This window comes from Phyllostomus discolor, chromosome 4 (assembly GCF_004126475.2).
Source record: "Phyllostomus discolor isolate MPI-MPIP mPhyDis1 chromosome 4, mPhyDis1.pri.v3, whole genome shotgun sequence".
Lineage (NCBI taxonomy): Eukaryota > Metazoa > Chordata > Mammalia > Chiroptera > Phyllostomidae > Phyllostomus > Phyllostomus discolor.
This window is the reverse complement of record NC_040906.2, coordinates 79,102,914-79,119,512: the sequence shown is the minus strand read 5'-3', so window position 1 is coordinate 79,119,512 and position 16,599 is coordinate 79,102,914. Positions and strand designations below refer to the sequence as shown.

The window sequence follows — 16,599 nt, the reverse complement described above, 5'->3', positions numbered from 1 at the left end:
GTAAATCGGTGTGCTCCCCACTAGCGGGGGTGGCCATTTCGCCCCTCTTTCTCCACAGAAACTAGTTTGTCTCTGTGCATGTTTTTTCTCGAGTATAGTTGAGCCATCCCCAACATTCCGTGATCATTGCTGGCCGGTGACCCACGCATCAGTTATACACTATATTATTGAATGGAATTACATCTAGATAAAAATTACATAGTGAAGCTTTAAAATGGGTGAGACATATATTTCAAAAATCCTACAAGTCAATAATTTTGAATTTTCTTTAAGCCCTTGAATAAAAGATATAATCTCTTAAATTCGAAAGTTAATATAGGAACTAACTGACTTTCTCATTATAAAGGTAAAAGTCAAGTTTATATGAAAAAAACTAGTCTGTTTCCATCTTTAAAATACCATATCTACTTTTTTGTCTTAAAGAGCCAATAATAAGTTGGAAAAAATAAATTTCAATGAAAATCATTCTTATCTAAACTGAGTATGATAGCTATTTGGAACCAAGTCAGTATAAGCACAGAAAATTTAAAATAAAATATCATGCCCATTCTAATAAAGCATAATGGAATCATAATTTGGAGGGTTTGTAGAAGATAAAGACACAGGGGCTCACTAAGTTTTGGGAATGCACATTAGAGACCCTAATCATCTCGGCATTTGCTTACCATCTCCCATGATACAATGATGACTACAACATCTTAGGGAATTCTGAATTTCACTTTGGTTGAACTCTGAAATTTTTCAAGGTTACCCTCCCCCTAGCTCCCATATTCCTACTAAGATCTTAAAAAAAGAAAAAAAACACAAATTTTTATGAGAAACTACCATAGTACCAATGTAATATCTAACAAAGAAGAGTTCAACAAAATCAACAAAACGATATATTAAAAGTATTGTGTTTTCAAAATTAAAGAAAAATATATACATTTTGTGTTAAAGAAAAGCCAAGATTTGTAAGGTAGTAACAACAAGCAATTTTGCACTATTACCATATTCTTGATTTAAGAGTTGAGAAGTCCAAAAACCTAAAGATACTTATTACAATATCAAACTTATTTTCAAAAAAATTTAAATGTATTTTTAAGCAAGTTGCTTACTTAGAGTCTTAGATTCCAAACTACATTGAAATTCTTTTCCATATGTATATCCATATATGCAGATCATGTGACATATACATATATGCATATACATATTTATTTATGAATGGTAGTAAAATAAATGTATCAAAGAATTGCAAAATAGTCCTTAAGTTTTTATCCATTTTATTTAATTAGAGACCTTTGTTGGCCAAGAACAAAAAGCTGAATGAATCAATAAGATAATTTAAGACTGGTTGAAGGGCCAGCGTGTGATTTTCTATTCTCTCAAAAGCTGCCGCAATTTGGGATGAGGTAAAGGCAACATAAATAAGCTTTTATAAGTCAATATGGTACTTAAATCAAAATTATATAGTTCTGCATACCTCCTACAGGAAAGAAAACTGGAAAATGTCCTTATGAGACACAATATTCATTAACACCATTCAAAAACTTGTATTTATAACGTACCTCCCTGGCAACACATTCAGGCAAGTACTACTCATGGAGCATAGAATGAAACAGTTCACCTTCCTATTCTCATGGAGCATACGGCTCAACCATCTCACCACTGATTAAAACAGAAGATAGATTATGCTTCTTGTCTTTACTATAGAGTATAATTCAAAAAGTGTGTCATTTACTAGAAGAGACCTTACAACAATATCATGGGTTAGTGTGTTAAAAATTGTAGGCATTCATCTCTACATTTATTCAACACATAATTATTTTTAAGCATGCTAATTACATGTAAAGTAAATATTATCAAAGTGATTTACGTATGAGAAAATTAATGCTCAAAAGTTTATGCAAGTTGCTTAATTTTAACTCCCATATAAATGGAAGGCTATGCTCTTTCTTCTACTCCATATTTTTTCTACGTAAGGCTCAATGGAGAATACCTTCCTTTTGAACTCTTCCTTCAGCTGTGATGCCAATGAACCTTGTTGCTTGGTTCTTATTGCTCAGACACCTTTATAAACCTCACTTTTGAATTTTACTCTTCTAAATGTAAGCATACCACAAAATTCTATCCTAATAAGCCTGTTTGTTTCCCCTCCCTTGTTCATCTTAACAATTCCAATAACTTTAAATATCAGCTATTTGTTACTAATTCTCCAAACTACATCTCTACTTCTGCTTTGATCTCCAGAACTAAAATGTTCAGTCATCTGTGAGATATCCACCTCTGACTGACTCAGCTTGGGTTGCATCCACACCTGCAACATTTGTCTGTAGCTGAGTGACAATATCACATAATCTGTATCCAAGAGCTACTTTTTCAAAAGTTCTGCTGTAATGACTTAAAAATGTTTTACTGCAAACTAACCCCCCATTGTAATTTATTGTCATGTGTGAGAAAATGGACTGTGTCGTGTTAATCATTAAACTACCCACAGTGCTGAGCAGAATGATTAGCACATGGAAGATGTCCAATACGTGCACCTTCACTTAGTCCACTGTAGGAGATGCTGTGGTACCCAGCCCAAACTTCCTTTACTACGCAGGGTACCCAACTCCCAGTGCTGCTGCAGCAGTGAAGGACTCACACTTGCCTGCCTTCTTCAGGTATTTGTGCTCAACTGACTGCAGCAGAATTGCTTGGGAAGGTAGGGCTCAGTGGCCAACCAATGGCTGATAGGAAATATTAAAAGATGATCCCCTTGCGTGTAATGGAATTTATGCTCCACAGCACATTCTCTGTGAACCAAGCTGAGGGTAGACTTTACCTAAGACACAGTCTTTTGGGGTTCTTTTCCTTTCTCCATCTTTTGCATGCTTCTCCTGAATTATGCTCCCTTTATAAATAAACTTTGCAAGAAGTCCTCTCTCAGGCTCCCTTCAAAGCAGCCTCCTACATGCCATTCTATAAACTGCTGCCACATCATTTTTTAAATGAAAAGTGTCATTTATAGTATGATTATATAAGATATTAACATCAGAGAATTTTTAAGTCATTTTGCAATGTTTTTATAAGTCTAAAATTAGTGAAAAATAAAAAGTTAAGGAAAGAAGCACAATGGTCCTTAAGCAATTAAAATCACATTTGGGCAGATTACACCACTCTCCTCCAGTTCTCTCCAATGGCACCCCTTAAAGCTAGAATAGAATCCAGGGCTTCTCAAGTGTATTCCAGGTTCTAGATGATCTTCCCCAAACACCTGGCCACCCTCATCTCTACCATTCTCATGTCCTTCTAGGCATACTAACATTCCCGCTATTTTGACACATGCTAAGCTCATTCCTAACTCAGGACTTGTCGTTCTCTCTGCTTGGAAAGCTCTTTCCTCATATATCCATATAACTTGTTTTCACTCTTTATTCAGTTATCTTTTCAAATATTACCTTTCTAGAGACTTCTCTGATAACCATAATTAAAATGGTGCCCCCCATAACTGCTCATTCCTTAGTATTTTTTTTTCAAGATAGTACCTATATCTTACATGGTGCGTAATATTTATTGTTTTCTCTACAGGTAGGAAAGTAGCATAGGAGTTCGACTCTTTTCACAGTAGTAGGAACTTATTTCTTCAGTTTTTGGAACAATTTCTGGCACCAGGTGGTGTCAAATAGTATTTGTTAAATCACTGAATGGTTACACACTTACAAAAATGAACTAAACCCCAAGGACTGCTCATCCCCATAAAGAGTAAAAACAGTCTAGTTTAAAGAAAAGGCACTAGACATGTTAAAAGTTAATAAAAATGTAAGTGTCAAATATAAATTTTCAACTACAAAAATATTATAAAGCATAATTGTTAAATAATATGGCTATGGGTAATGTATTTTATCCTTTTGATGGGAATGTAGTAAGCAGGGTGGATAGTACAGAATCCCTGAGACTCCAGTCGTGTGAAATGTTTTATTGAGGAAGAAGTGTTAAAGTTAGAAATTATAAGATAGGAAAGATACAGCTGAATACACAAAAGTTGGAAGGGCATTCTGGATGGAAGGCTGGGAGAAAAATGGAATGAGAGAAGAAGCAGGGATGCGGAAAAAACTTGAGCTCTTGATCAGTCCTGGGAGAAGAAAGAGTTACTGGAGTGGTGTGATCAGTGAAAGACAAACACCACAGGATCTCACTTATATATGGAATGTAACGACTACAACAATCTAACGAACAAAATATTCACAATATTATAGTAACAGAAACTTAGTTACATGAAACAGACTGACAGCTGCCAGAAAGGGGGTGGGGAATAAGGTTAAAGATGGTGAAAGGATTAATCAAAGAACATTTATACACAACCCATGGACACAGACAATGATATGGAGATTTACTTAAGGTGGGGAGAAGGTGGTGCTGGGTGGAGATGGGAAAGGGAGAAAAAAATGGGATCAATTTAAGAGCATAAACAATATAAACAAATAAATATTTTTAAAAAGCAAGGCATCATCCAACCTGTATGTCACAAAAATTATTTATGTTTTCCCAGCTCTTTGTCCATTTAGTTTTTCATTCTTTAGTAAGATTACCGTGTATCCCAACATCATCAACATATATCTGTAAAAAATACCCTAATGTATTGCTGTCAACCTCAAAATTTAATGTATGTGAAATCCTACTAACGGCCTTAAGACTTAGGCAATTTTCAAATATTATCCCCATAATATCACTGGCAGTATAAGAACATGACTTTCAAGTTGGAAAAACACAATATGAAATGTTAATGACTTTCACAATGTCATACTATAAATTAGTTGTATCTGTTTATAAAAATGATTATATTGCAAAAAACCCTAAAGAATTGTAACACTAATATGCTTAACATACTGCTATGATTTTAAACTATGTCAGAAATACATCATACCTGTGGGTCTCTGTAAATTCTTTTGTACTAAAATCCTTCTCAAAGTACCATCCATGGCTGCTTCTTCTATATGGGAGTGGTCCCCAACAACAGTCCAATACATCATCCTGTAAAGATAAGTAAAGCTGGTTAGCCCAGTGATCGTGCTGTTACAATTCAACTCTATTGCAAAACATAGTGTTTCTTCACATCTTGTGCATCAGAATCACACCAGAGTCTCTGAAAAAGCAGGTTCTGGACCCACCTCTAAAGCTACATAATGGGAAGCTCTCTCTGATGGAGGACCTCAGGAATCAACATTTTAAACAGTCTTAACTATGCACTAAAATTTGAGAGCTGCTGTTTACTAGTAAGAACTCTATTTTATATTACATTTTAATTTAAAAGATTTCATTAACATTTTAGAAGATAATTCTTTCAAATACTTGAAACTGTACTTTTGTTGTGTCATATTATTATGGATGTTGTGTCAATATGCTTTCTTTCATTTTTTTTTATTTTGGTAAAGTAACTACTTTCTTGGACGGATATAATTCTCTATTTAAAAGACATCACACTGCACAGTTTTATTAAGTAAATAACATTTTTTTTTTTTACTCAGCATCCAGTGATCCACTAATGGCAGTCAGCAGTTTTATTTAATATTTCCCTACTTACCTTATGGTCACTGCTTATAAATGCAAAAGTAAAAACATAAAGAAAGAAATAATTCAAATAAGATAAAGTAAATGGTTTTGTTAGATTATTTAAATTTGTTTATACATAATATGCCTTCATTTTCAATTAATCCAAATAGCTACACTCACTAATATTCTAGTTAATATGTTTAACATTGTGTTTAATTTTATAAAAATTCAATATGAGATTCACCACAGTTGTTATATATTTATGTCATTAGTTTCATTATTCTGAAATGCACACATAACATATACACACTGAATATATAATTTTAAAAACTCTCAGAAAAAAATATTTGCCCCACAATTCAACATAAAAATTGGCCCTGACTGGTATGCTTCCGTGGATTGAGCACCAGTCTGCAAACCAAACAATTGCTGGATCGATTCCCAGTTAGGGCACATGCCTGGGTTGCAGGCCAGGTCCCCAGTAGGGGACACTCAAGAGACAACCACACACTGATGTTTCACTCCCTCTTCTTCTCCCTCCCTTCCCCTCTCTCTAAAAATAAATAAATAAAATATTTAAAAAATAAATAAATTGAAAAAAGAAACATAAGTAACCAACTCATTAACTTACCCTCTCTTAGGATTTACAGCAATAGCATAGGGTTCTCCAGCCATATTTGTTAAGAGTCGGGTGCAGTTGGGGCCATTCAGCTGCCCCACATTGATAGAGTACCTCAGACTGGTCCAGTGAGTGGTATAGTAACTGAACCAGTGCATTCTAGAATGATCAGTCCAATAAATATTTCCTGCAACCCAATCAACTGCAATGTCCCTGGGCCTTTTAAATTCAGGACACTACAAAAAACAACAACAACAACAACAATAAAATAAACCATAGTATTTTAACAAACAAATTGATGAAGTTTTATGTACTATACATTGGTATATGGGAATCATATTAACAAGGTCAGGTGTTAATTGTTACATAGATTTGAATTCACTTGACTTCTATTTTTAATATTTATAGATACTCAATTTCACAAATTTTAAATGTACAACCCAATAGAGTTTTATCATCATAATAAGCCCTGTTTATCCACCACTCTGATAAAATATTTATAGAATCATATAAAAAATTAACCTGTGACATCTCCTAGTCAGTATTTTTCTGAGAGTAACAATAATTCTGATGTCTAACATCATAGAATAGCTTAAACAAATCTATATATTTTATTTAGAATCATGTTTTTGTATTCATGATTTCTTTACTCAACAAACATCATGTCTGTGAAATTTATTCACAGTATGCACACTGTCATTGATACTTTTTAATTTATTTTTATGAATATACCACAATTTGTTTACCACTTTACTAATGATGTTCATTTGTCTTCTTTACAGTTTTAGGCCATTACAACTAAGGCATGAATAATATTCTTGTATATGTCTTTTGTGGTCATAGACACTCATTTCTATTGAGTGTCTAGCAAAAAACAGTATTGTCACAACTAAGGTACCCATATGTTCAGCTTGAATAGATACTGTTAGGAATTTTTTGAAGAGTTTTTGTTTATATAGACTCTTTGCTGTAATTTAAAGAAGTTCTAGTTGTCCTTCATTCTTACCACATGTAATTTGATTTAAATATTGAAACAAAATTAGTACAAATGGATAACTACATTTAAACATCTTTTGAGGAAAGTTATCATCTCTGTCATTTATAGTAAACCTGCTAGCTAGGATTTTCTACTTAATACTTTATTCTGAATTATTTTAAGACAAAGGTACGAGAGGTCACGGGGAATGGACAACAAGGAAAATAATATATGGTCCATGCCATTCAAGTAATTTGATCACTTTGAGTAGGAACTAGTGTAGTAATTAATTTTACATGGCCAGATTTATTGTGCATGACCAAAAGTGAGAAAAGATTTGTAGGAGCATTATATCAAGAATGAAAACAATTATGTGAGGGTGAAGACATGTACATAATGTGTAGGAACATCATTAAGATCTGACAACCAGTGAAAATATGAAGTTTTGGCACATGAAAGTTTCTCATGTGGTTTTCTAGTGAAAACATTTTATTGAGAAGTGGACTTGAATTAAAAGAGAAGAAAGAGACCTCCTCAAAAAACAAACAAACAAACAAAAGCTCTGAGATACCAAGAAACAGGAATTGTAAGTCACAATCTGCTGTGTAATTACTGGGATCTCAAGGAAGAAAACTATGGCTTGAACTAAACATAGAACCCCAGCAATTTCTAATGACCTTTAACATCAGTCTTTTTACCTATTGGTTTACATACTGAAATTATGAAATCACTGAACCCTATTTCTGAACTCTAACAGGAAATAATATTATCCATCTACCCAGTAATGCTCCATGGCTAACTGAAATTAAATAAAAAATACTCTGCAGACATACTCTAGAAATGACATATACATGATACCCCTAGATGGATACAATGTAAAGATTTTTGTCAGCTAATTCACAAAATTATTATCATGTGATCCACTGCCATTTAAATTAATTATTCCCCCCCCACCAGTTTGGAGACATTTAAAAGTAATTATAACAACAAATGACATGGGCATGTCACTGTTTATAATATTTATAATCAGGAGAGACAAAAGAAAAATAACCATTATAATCTTTTCAGAGCCTATTGGAGCATATTTATCATTTTCTTACTCCAGTAGAACAAGCCTTTAGCATGTAGAAAATATGATATTGTCTAGTATGAGCATAGAAAAATCCATTTCTCCTCATCAGATGTAAATATATACATGGTTTCATATCATAATGGTATCCTGGCTAAAATAGGACATATATAATACAAAGTTCCACTTTTTTTTTTAAATATAGGATTTTCATTTGATTGTACTCATGCTCAAAAACTCTTGATTCCATCCTGCTAAACCTGGACTGCTGACAATTAAGAACCCAATTTTTTAATGTTAATAGAGCATTCAGAAGAGAATCTGATGAAGATTCTACTAATGATAAACTATAGAAGAATACATCAAATTTAAGTCACGCTGCTAGGGTAAAGAATACTGCTTAGAGACAGGAAAAATGTTACTTATTAACGCTAAACACAAGTGATGCTATTGAGTTACACATTTATTAAAATTTTCACATTTATTCTCAGGTTCCTTGATTAAGGAATTCCTAATGTCATTCCAATATCAACTAAAATAGTTAAAATATGGGGTGAAAAATTGTCACACCTAAAAAATTCAACCTAAAGACATGAATCATCAGTGACAAGATAATCCTCAGAGACTAAAGGCAGCAGGGTGAAGATATTACCAGGTGTTCACCCTCAATGACTCAGAACATAGTGAATGCTCAATGATTTTCAACACCTTAGAGAGCAGAACTGAACAGAAGAGGAAAGAACAGCAAGAAGACAGCAACAGGATGGTCTTATTGTCAGGGAACCTATGGCTAAGCAAATTGCCCTTTATAGTGAGTTCCATGGGGATGAAATGGTTCTCTTTATTGTTCACAGTTAGACCAAGTGTGAATAGCATAAGCCTTATAAAAGGGACTTTCATATTGATATTTACTGGAGAGTAGACGGTTGAAATTCCTGCTGTGTTTTCATAAAATGAACAGACAGTTTATGAAGTGGTTCAAAATCAACCAGGTAAGTATGCAAAGTGGAAAACACAGGAAAAGTAAGAAGGCTCTGGGACTGGAATGGAGTCTGATGTGAGAACACAGAAACACGAAAGCTAAAGACAGCTAAATCATTTGACTCCAAAGAGACTGAAAACAAAACAAAATAAACATATATAATTAAAAAGAAAATGTAATTCTCATTGGCCCCTTTAGCTAGTTCATTAGACAGACAGGCCAATGAACTAGACTACTAATGATATGTCATGTTTAAGGGACTACAGAGACATGTGATTACCCTGACAACAAAAGGCATTGCTCATATTGTCGCACAAAGTAGAAGACACATTTTGGCTGCTTTCTCAGAAAGATGATTTCTTTCCTAATAAACTCTCCAAATACACAGCCAAAGTTTTGAGGTCTAAGACATCTCTTTTTGTAGGAATATATTAGTCAAATGAATAAAATATTTAAATCTTACAGAAAAACTGGCAGCTGGATTATAATAAAATTAGAGGCTATTACTTTAAATAACTGATCCTTTATAGCTGTGCACTGTAAGGCACCCATCATTACCCCAGCTTCAGTAAACTGAAGATATACGTCACTGGAGACATTTATTTACTCATTTATTTTAAACCAAAGAGAGGGAAAAATCTATGAAAGAGGATCTCAAATATTTGATCCATGGAGATATTATCTTCTTTTTAACAAAATTCTTATAGTGAGCAATATTCTTTAAGAAAATGTAGTTAACACAGGATAGGTTGAGGTGTTCACCTATTTTGTCTTTGTTTTTCATCTTTATGTAAACCTGAGAAAAGAAAATTCAGTTTATTTTACTAAAGTTAATTATCTCCTACTGTAATGCTATTAAAACAAAGATGTAAAGGCACTCTATAAAATGTGTGTGTGGTATATTTCACAGTATTTACATTTTTGGTCTATATTAGATAAACATAGCTTTAAAATTCTCAAGTGAAATAACCTCTTTTTCAAAAGAAATTGTATATAGAAGGTAGTTTTACAGTTTAAAATATTATTCATTCTATGTAAGTCTGCATTTTATATAGCCTTAAGGATATATCTTATGCTAATTATGAATTATCATGCATTAAGTATAAAAATGTAAACGTAAGTTAAAAATGTGTCATTATTTAAGGGGGTAATCTTGATATCATCTTCCTATTCGGTGACCTGGAATTAAGGAATCAAGTTGCCCTCTGACATTTACAGTTTAAACAAGCATAACACTTGAGATGTACTGCAGAGTTATCTAAAAGTAGAGGTTGTAAAACGATAGGTTGAGGACTAAATTTAGGATTAAAAAAAACTTTAGATTCTGACTTTAAAATTAAAGATATATCACTTTGAAATTTAAATTATTTTGTAAAAATTAAAGGCATGTAACACAGCATATTGAAAGCAGCCAGCACTTTAGAAGAGCAGTCAGTGGGTTCAGTTTGCCCCTCTGCTGGGGGCTTAACCCATGTGCAACCTGTCTCACACATTTAGCTTACCTATATAGCTGACTTGAAACCCATGCCTTAAAGAGGCAAAAGAAGTTGACTTTAATGGACAAATCATGTATCTATAAGAGAGGGTGTTAAGGCACAATAAATAATAGAAAAAGAAGATTCTTAGAAGCAAATGTTGATAATATGTTTCCAGAATTATTGGGTAAGCACCTTGTGGATGAATAGGAATATTCAGTCTGTGTAGCAGACCTGTTTATGTGTACGTATTATGAACATGCAAATTGGGCTTTTATAATTCAGTGTCTCTCATACATCAAATTCATTGAGTTTGTGAATATATGAGTGTACACAATGCTGAGTTTCATGTAATTTTCTTGCAAGTTTCATTAAAATTTGTTTTATATTGTCATATTTCTCCCTAGATAAACTGCCAGTACAATTTCCAAGTCTTAACAGAACTTGGAATAGCAATGAGGTCACCTCATTTGCTACCCCTTAAGCATATAATTGACATTCTTTAGATAATAATTGATCTTTCTGTGATCCTGTCCCTTTAAATAGTAAGTTCAATTAGGCCTTTTGGAAGACCTGAAAATCCCTTATGTAGTTTGAAATTTCTAATGCCTAAAGAAGGTGGTCTCAGTCCTGGTTCATCACAATAATTAAAAGAGCCAGAGGAGATATCATTTATGAAGGTTCTGAAGTAAGGTTGAATTCTTGGAGATAAAATATGGTTTATTTATAGCTAGAAAAAATATGTTTGTGAGTATATATGGATATGTTGTAGGTGTGTGAGGATATGAGAAGGGTGTGATAGAGAAGCTGGTACTTTAGTGATTTCTTAATGGAAATATGTTAGGAGGATTTAAGAAGGGAAGTATGGTGATTAGGTTAAAATTTTGAAATTATTTTGGCTATGGTCTGGAGAATGGACTGGGTCTTAGGATCAAAAATAGATACAGGAAAATCAGAGGAGGCTTACATGAACTCCAAAGGAAGAATGTGAAGGTTTAATCTACATTTCTGTAAGACAGAGGTGAATAAAATTTGATATAGCTAAAGATAAATGTACTTAAACTTGTGATTAATTGAATATTGAGGAAGAGAAGAATAACTTATAAAAGATAACTTTTCAGACTGATATACTACTGCCCTGCATACCAAAGACTACCAGTTAATTTATTACTTCTAATTAAAAAATTATGTACCTACTTTATTTTTTATTTTTATTGTTGATCAAGTACAGTTATCTCCATTTTCCTGCCACCATTCTTCCCCACCTGATCCACCCCCATTGCCCTACTTTACAACAGGCAGTGTTCTAGATGTTAAGATTACAGTGGTGGCCAAAACAGCAAAAAATACATGCTGTTTGGGAATTTATTTAAAGCCACATGAAGTAAACAACAGAGCATAAACATAATAGACCAGTGAACTACATAGCCATTTAACAAGAAGAGCAGGTCACTGAGGATTACAGGATGGGAGCAAGGCAATAGATTGCAATTATCAATACTTTATAGATTCAGAAGATTATATTTGAGTAAAAACTTGAAGCTCAGGAATTGGGTCATGTAGAATATCTGACCAAAAAATATTTTATGCCAAAAGAACGTTTCAGGATAGTGTTTATATTAGTATGTAGTGATGGACTTCATATATACCAATGTTTCCCTGGAAAAGAGTGAGTAAAGTGGATGGTAATATTTGAAGAAGTCAGAAAAACAACAGGAGACTAGATTTTTTTAACCCTATAAAATATTATGAGAAATAGTGAGGGACCACTGGATATTTTTGATTAATGACATGATATGGTATGATTTATGCTTTAGAAGGAGCATTCTGGCTACTGTGTTATGAGTAAAAAGGAATACAGGATGACTGGCTAGGAGGCTTTTGCACTAATTGACAAGAAAGTTGATGATGCTTCAAAATTAAGAAATTTGAGTCAAGTTGTCAGGTTGTCAAATCCTGCACATAACTGGAAGGTTGATTAGATAGTAGTATTCAATTTTTAAATTATGAGAGGAAAGAGGTCAATGATGACTCCAAGATTTTTATTTTGAGCATTTAAAAAATGAAGTTTCCATTTAATGAGCTTAGGAAAGCTGATCTTGTGGATCATATATGAAGTTTATTTTTAGGTGTGCTACTTTGAGGATTTTTTAAACATCCAAAAGGAAAAGCAATATAAGTAGTTAGAACCTAACATTTACTAAGTAACTGTTAGCATAATAATATATAAAAACACAAAGCTATATAAATTCTACAAAGAAGTGAAGATAAATTTTTTAAAAATAAGATGATAAACATCTTAGCCTAGAGACATTTTAATATTAAGAGGGAAGGAAAAAAGAAATCTAGCTAAAGAGACTTGAGAGGGTGAGAGGTAACACAAGAGATCAAAAAAGAATAACTATATTGATGATTGATATTAGTACCATTTTGTGTTTCAGGGTTATTGGTGAAACAAACAAAAAGATCTACTTAAACCTTGACTGGAGAGACTGGCATTTTTGTTATGTAAAGAAAGGGTTCTCAGCCCTGGTTGGCATAGCTCAGTGGATTGAGCACAGGCTGCGAACCAAAGTGTCACAGGTTTGATTCCCAGTCAGGGTACATGCCTGGGTTGCAGGCCATGACCCCCAGCACCAAAGTGTCACAGGTTTGATTCCCAGTCAGGGTACATGCCTGGGTTGCAGGCCATGACCCCCAGCAACCGCACATTGATGTTTCTGTCTCTCTCTCTCTCTCTCTCTCTCTTTCTCCCTCCATTCCCTATCTAAAAATAAATAAATAAAATCTTAAAAAAAGAAAGGGTTCTCAGCTCTCACACTACTGCCATTTCTGTCAAGATAAACCCTCCTTGTGAGGAACTAGCTTATGCTTTGTAGGTGTTAAACAGCCTTCCTGGCTTCTACTCACTGATGTCAGCAGCACTGCCCAGTTGTGACAATCAAAAACATCTCCAGGCATTACCAAATGTCCCCTGGGGAGGGAGGTCATCCCCACTGGAGAATCTGATGTAGCACATGGAGTGCTAAGTGAAGTTGGTTTCCTTGATGACTGCAAGCACTCTCAACATGTTCATGACTCCCTGTCACCAAATTTACTGAATACTTTGTTTCAACTCCAAGACTCTCCAAATGCCAGTCTCTTAGTTTCTGTGACTGCACATTCTCTGTTTTTTTTCTTAATACAGTGGCCACACTTTGTCATAATTTTAATCTCAGACTTAACATGACTAAATCTGAACCCAAAATTTATCATCTTCATGACCCATCAAGTTGTGTAATTCAGAAACTTAAGTATTAATCTTGAGTACTCCCTAGTTTCATTCTGTGCATTCATCCTATTTGCAAACATTTTAAGTTAAATTTCTACCATCCGTTGAGACTACAATAGTATAATCTACCACTATTTCTAACTTGGAACACGATCCTTCTAAGTGATCTATGTGTACTTGAGCTTTCCCCTACCAAATCCATTCACTACAGAAACAGCAAATTAGTTGTCTTAAATATAAATAAGATGACATTAATTACTTCCTCCTAGGTTAAGCTCAAATCTTCTTTCTTAGAATGGGCCTATACTGATCATCTTATTAAAAAAAATGTTTACAACATCTAAGTGCTTCTTTTTTAGTCCATTATTTATGTCCTTCAATACACTTCTTAAAATAAGATTTTATCTATGAGTTTACTTGACTTTGTCTTTGTTCCCCAGAACCTAAAATTTTATGAGAACAGGACTCTATGTCATCATTATTGTATCCTGAGAACCCAGCACCACACCTAATAAACATAAATTTTTAAATAAAGGTTTGGGTATGAATCAATAAAACTTGATTAGTTCTCCTTAAAATGATACATGGTCTGATCAATAATTTCTTCAGAATTATTAATTATAAAATCATAATTTTATATAGTTCTATAAAATTTATGTTCAGTAAAATTTTGGTTATTGACACAATTGTTACAGAACAATTAAACTTTAGTATGTATTTTTTTTTTAAATATATTTTATTGATTATGCTATTACAGTTGTCCCAATTTCCCCCTTCTCTCCCCTCCCCACTGTACCCCCCTCCCACCCACATTTCCCCCCTTTAGTTCATGTCCATGTGTCATGCTTATGAGTTCTTTAGCTTCTTCATTTCCCGTACTATTCTTGCCCTCCCTCTATTTTCAACCTACATTCTATACTACTTATTCGCTATACCTTTTCCCCCTCTCTCCTCCTCCCACCCTCCTGCTGCTAACCCTCCATGTGATCTCCATTTCTGTGGTTCTGTTCCTGTTCTAATTGTTTACTTAGTTTCTTTTGGTTTTGCTTTAGGTGTGGTTGTTAATATTTGTGAGTTTGTTGTCCTTTTACTATACATGTCTTTTCTTTATCTTCTTTTCTTAGATAAGTCCCTTTAGCATTTCATAAAATAAGGGCTTGGTGATGATGAACTCCTTTAACTTGACCTTATCTGAGAAGCACTTTATCTGCCCTTCCATTCTAAATGAGAGCTTTGCTGGATAGAGCAATCTGGGATGTAGGTCCTTGTCTTTCATGACTTGGAATATTTCTTTCCAGCCCCTTCTTGCCTGTAAGGTCTCTTTGGAGAAATCAGCTGACAGTCTGATGGGAACTCCTTTGTAGGTTACTGTCCCCTTATCTCTTGCTGCTTCTAGGATTCTCTCCTTCGTTTTTACCTTGGCTAATGTAATTATGATGTGCCTTGGTGTGTTTCTTCTTGGGTCCAACTTCTTTGGGGCTCTCTGAGCTTCTTGGATTTCTTGGAAGACTGTTCCCTTTGCCAGATTGGGGAAGTTCTCCTTTATTATTTGTTCAAATACATGCTCAATTTGTTGCTTTTCCCCTTCCGATTCTGGTACCCCTATAATTCGGATATTGGAACGTTTAAAGGTGTCTTGGATGCTCTTAATCTTTTCCTCAATTTTTTGAATTCTTATTTCATCATGCTTTCCTGCTTGGTTGATTCTATCTTCCTTTTGGTCCACTGTATTGTTTTGAGACTCAGATTCCTTCCTTTCACTATTGGCTCTCCTCCGCGTATCTTCCTGTATCTATTTTATGGTAATCTGCCCCCTTTCATCTAAATTGCACCCAGAATCAACCAGTTCCATGAGCTTTCTGATCACCAGTGTTTTGAACTGTGCATCTGATAGATTGGCTATTTCTTGGTTGCTCAAACGGATGAGTCCTGGGGGACTGATCTGCTCTTTTGAAAACATATTTTTCCCATCTCTCCTTTTTTTTTTTTTTTTTTTTCAGTCTGGTCGCTCTTGTTACAGTGGGGGGTGGAACCTTAGGTGTTCACCGGGGCTGGGCACCCCAGTCGCTAGATTGTGACGTTTATGTGGGGGCGGGAGCGGGAGCGGGGATGGGTGAAAACAATGGCGGTAGTTCCATTCTCCTGGACTCAGACCCTTCTCTGGGCTCCCGGGCTGCGAGTTCTGCCCTGGTCCACAATCACTGCCCGTCTGGGTCTGCCAGTCGCAGCTTGTGTACTCACGGATCACCGCTGTGTTCTTGCGCCCTGGATGGCTGTCCCGCCAATTTCGCGCCAAACTTTCCCCGACCTCCGCGCGCCGCCGACCGGAGCCAGCCCCGCGCCCGCCCGGCTCGTCTTCTCCTACCAGTCTGGATGAACGTGTCTACTTCAACTTCTTGGCTGCCCGATTTCCATTCAGATAAATCCTCTGCCGAATCTGGGCGTTATTCTGTCTGTAAATTATTGTTGTTCTAATCTTGGTTGTGCAAGGAAATACGGTGCGTCCACCTATTCCTCCATCTTGCCGGAAGTCTCAGTATGTATTGTTAAATGCTTGTCTTATGCAATCAATAATGCAAAATGGCAATAATGTAATAATCTGATAGTTTTAGATTTCTTCTAAAGTAATCATAATAAATAATTATAGTTTTGGACTAGTTTGAATAAACTCAGATGGTTTTCAAAGTATTCTT

The 16,599-nt window shown here is 34.7% G+C and overlaps 1 protein-coding gene across 1 annotated transcript in view; it reads right to left on the bottom strand.

The window, feature by feature from the left end:
- LRP1B (LDL receptor related protein 1B) overlaps window positions 1–16,599 on the bottom strand; it is a 1,792,671-nt gene that overhangs the window by 103,949 nt on the left and 1,672,123 nt on the right. The window contains exons 78-79 of the mRNA XM_036023545.1: window positions 6,146–6,369; window positions 4,889–4,995 (exon numbers count right to left, since the gene is read on the bottom strand). Of these exons, the coding sequence (XP_035879438.1) occupies window positions 4,889–4,995; window positions 6,146–6,369 (331 nt within the window). The remainder of the gene's footprint in view (window positions 1–4,888; window positions 4,996–6,145; window positions 6,370–16,599) is intronic.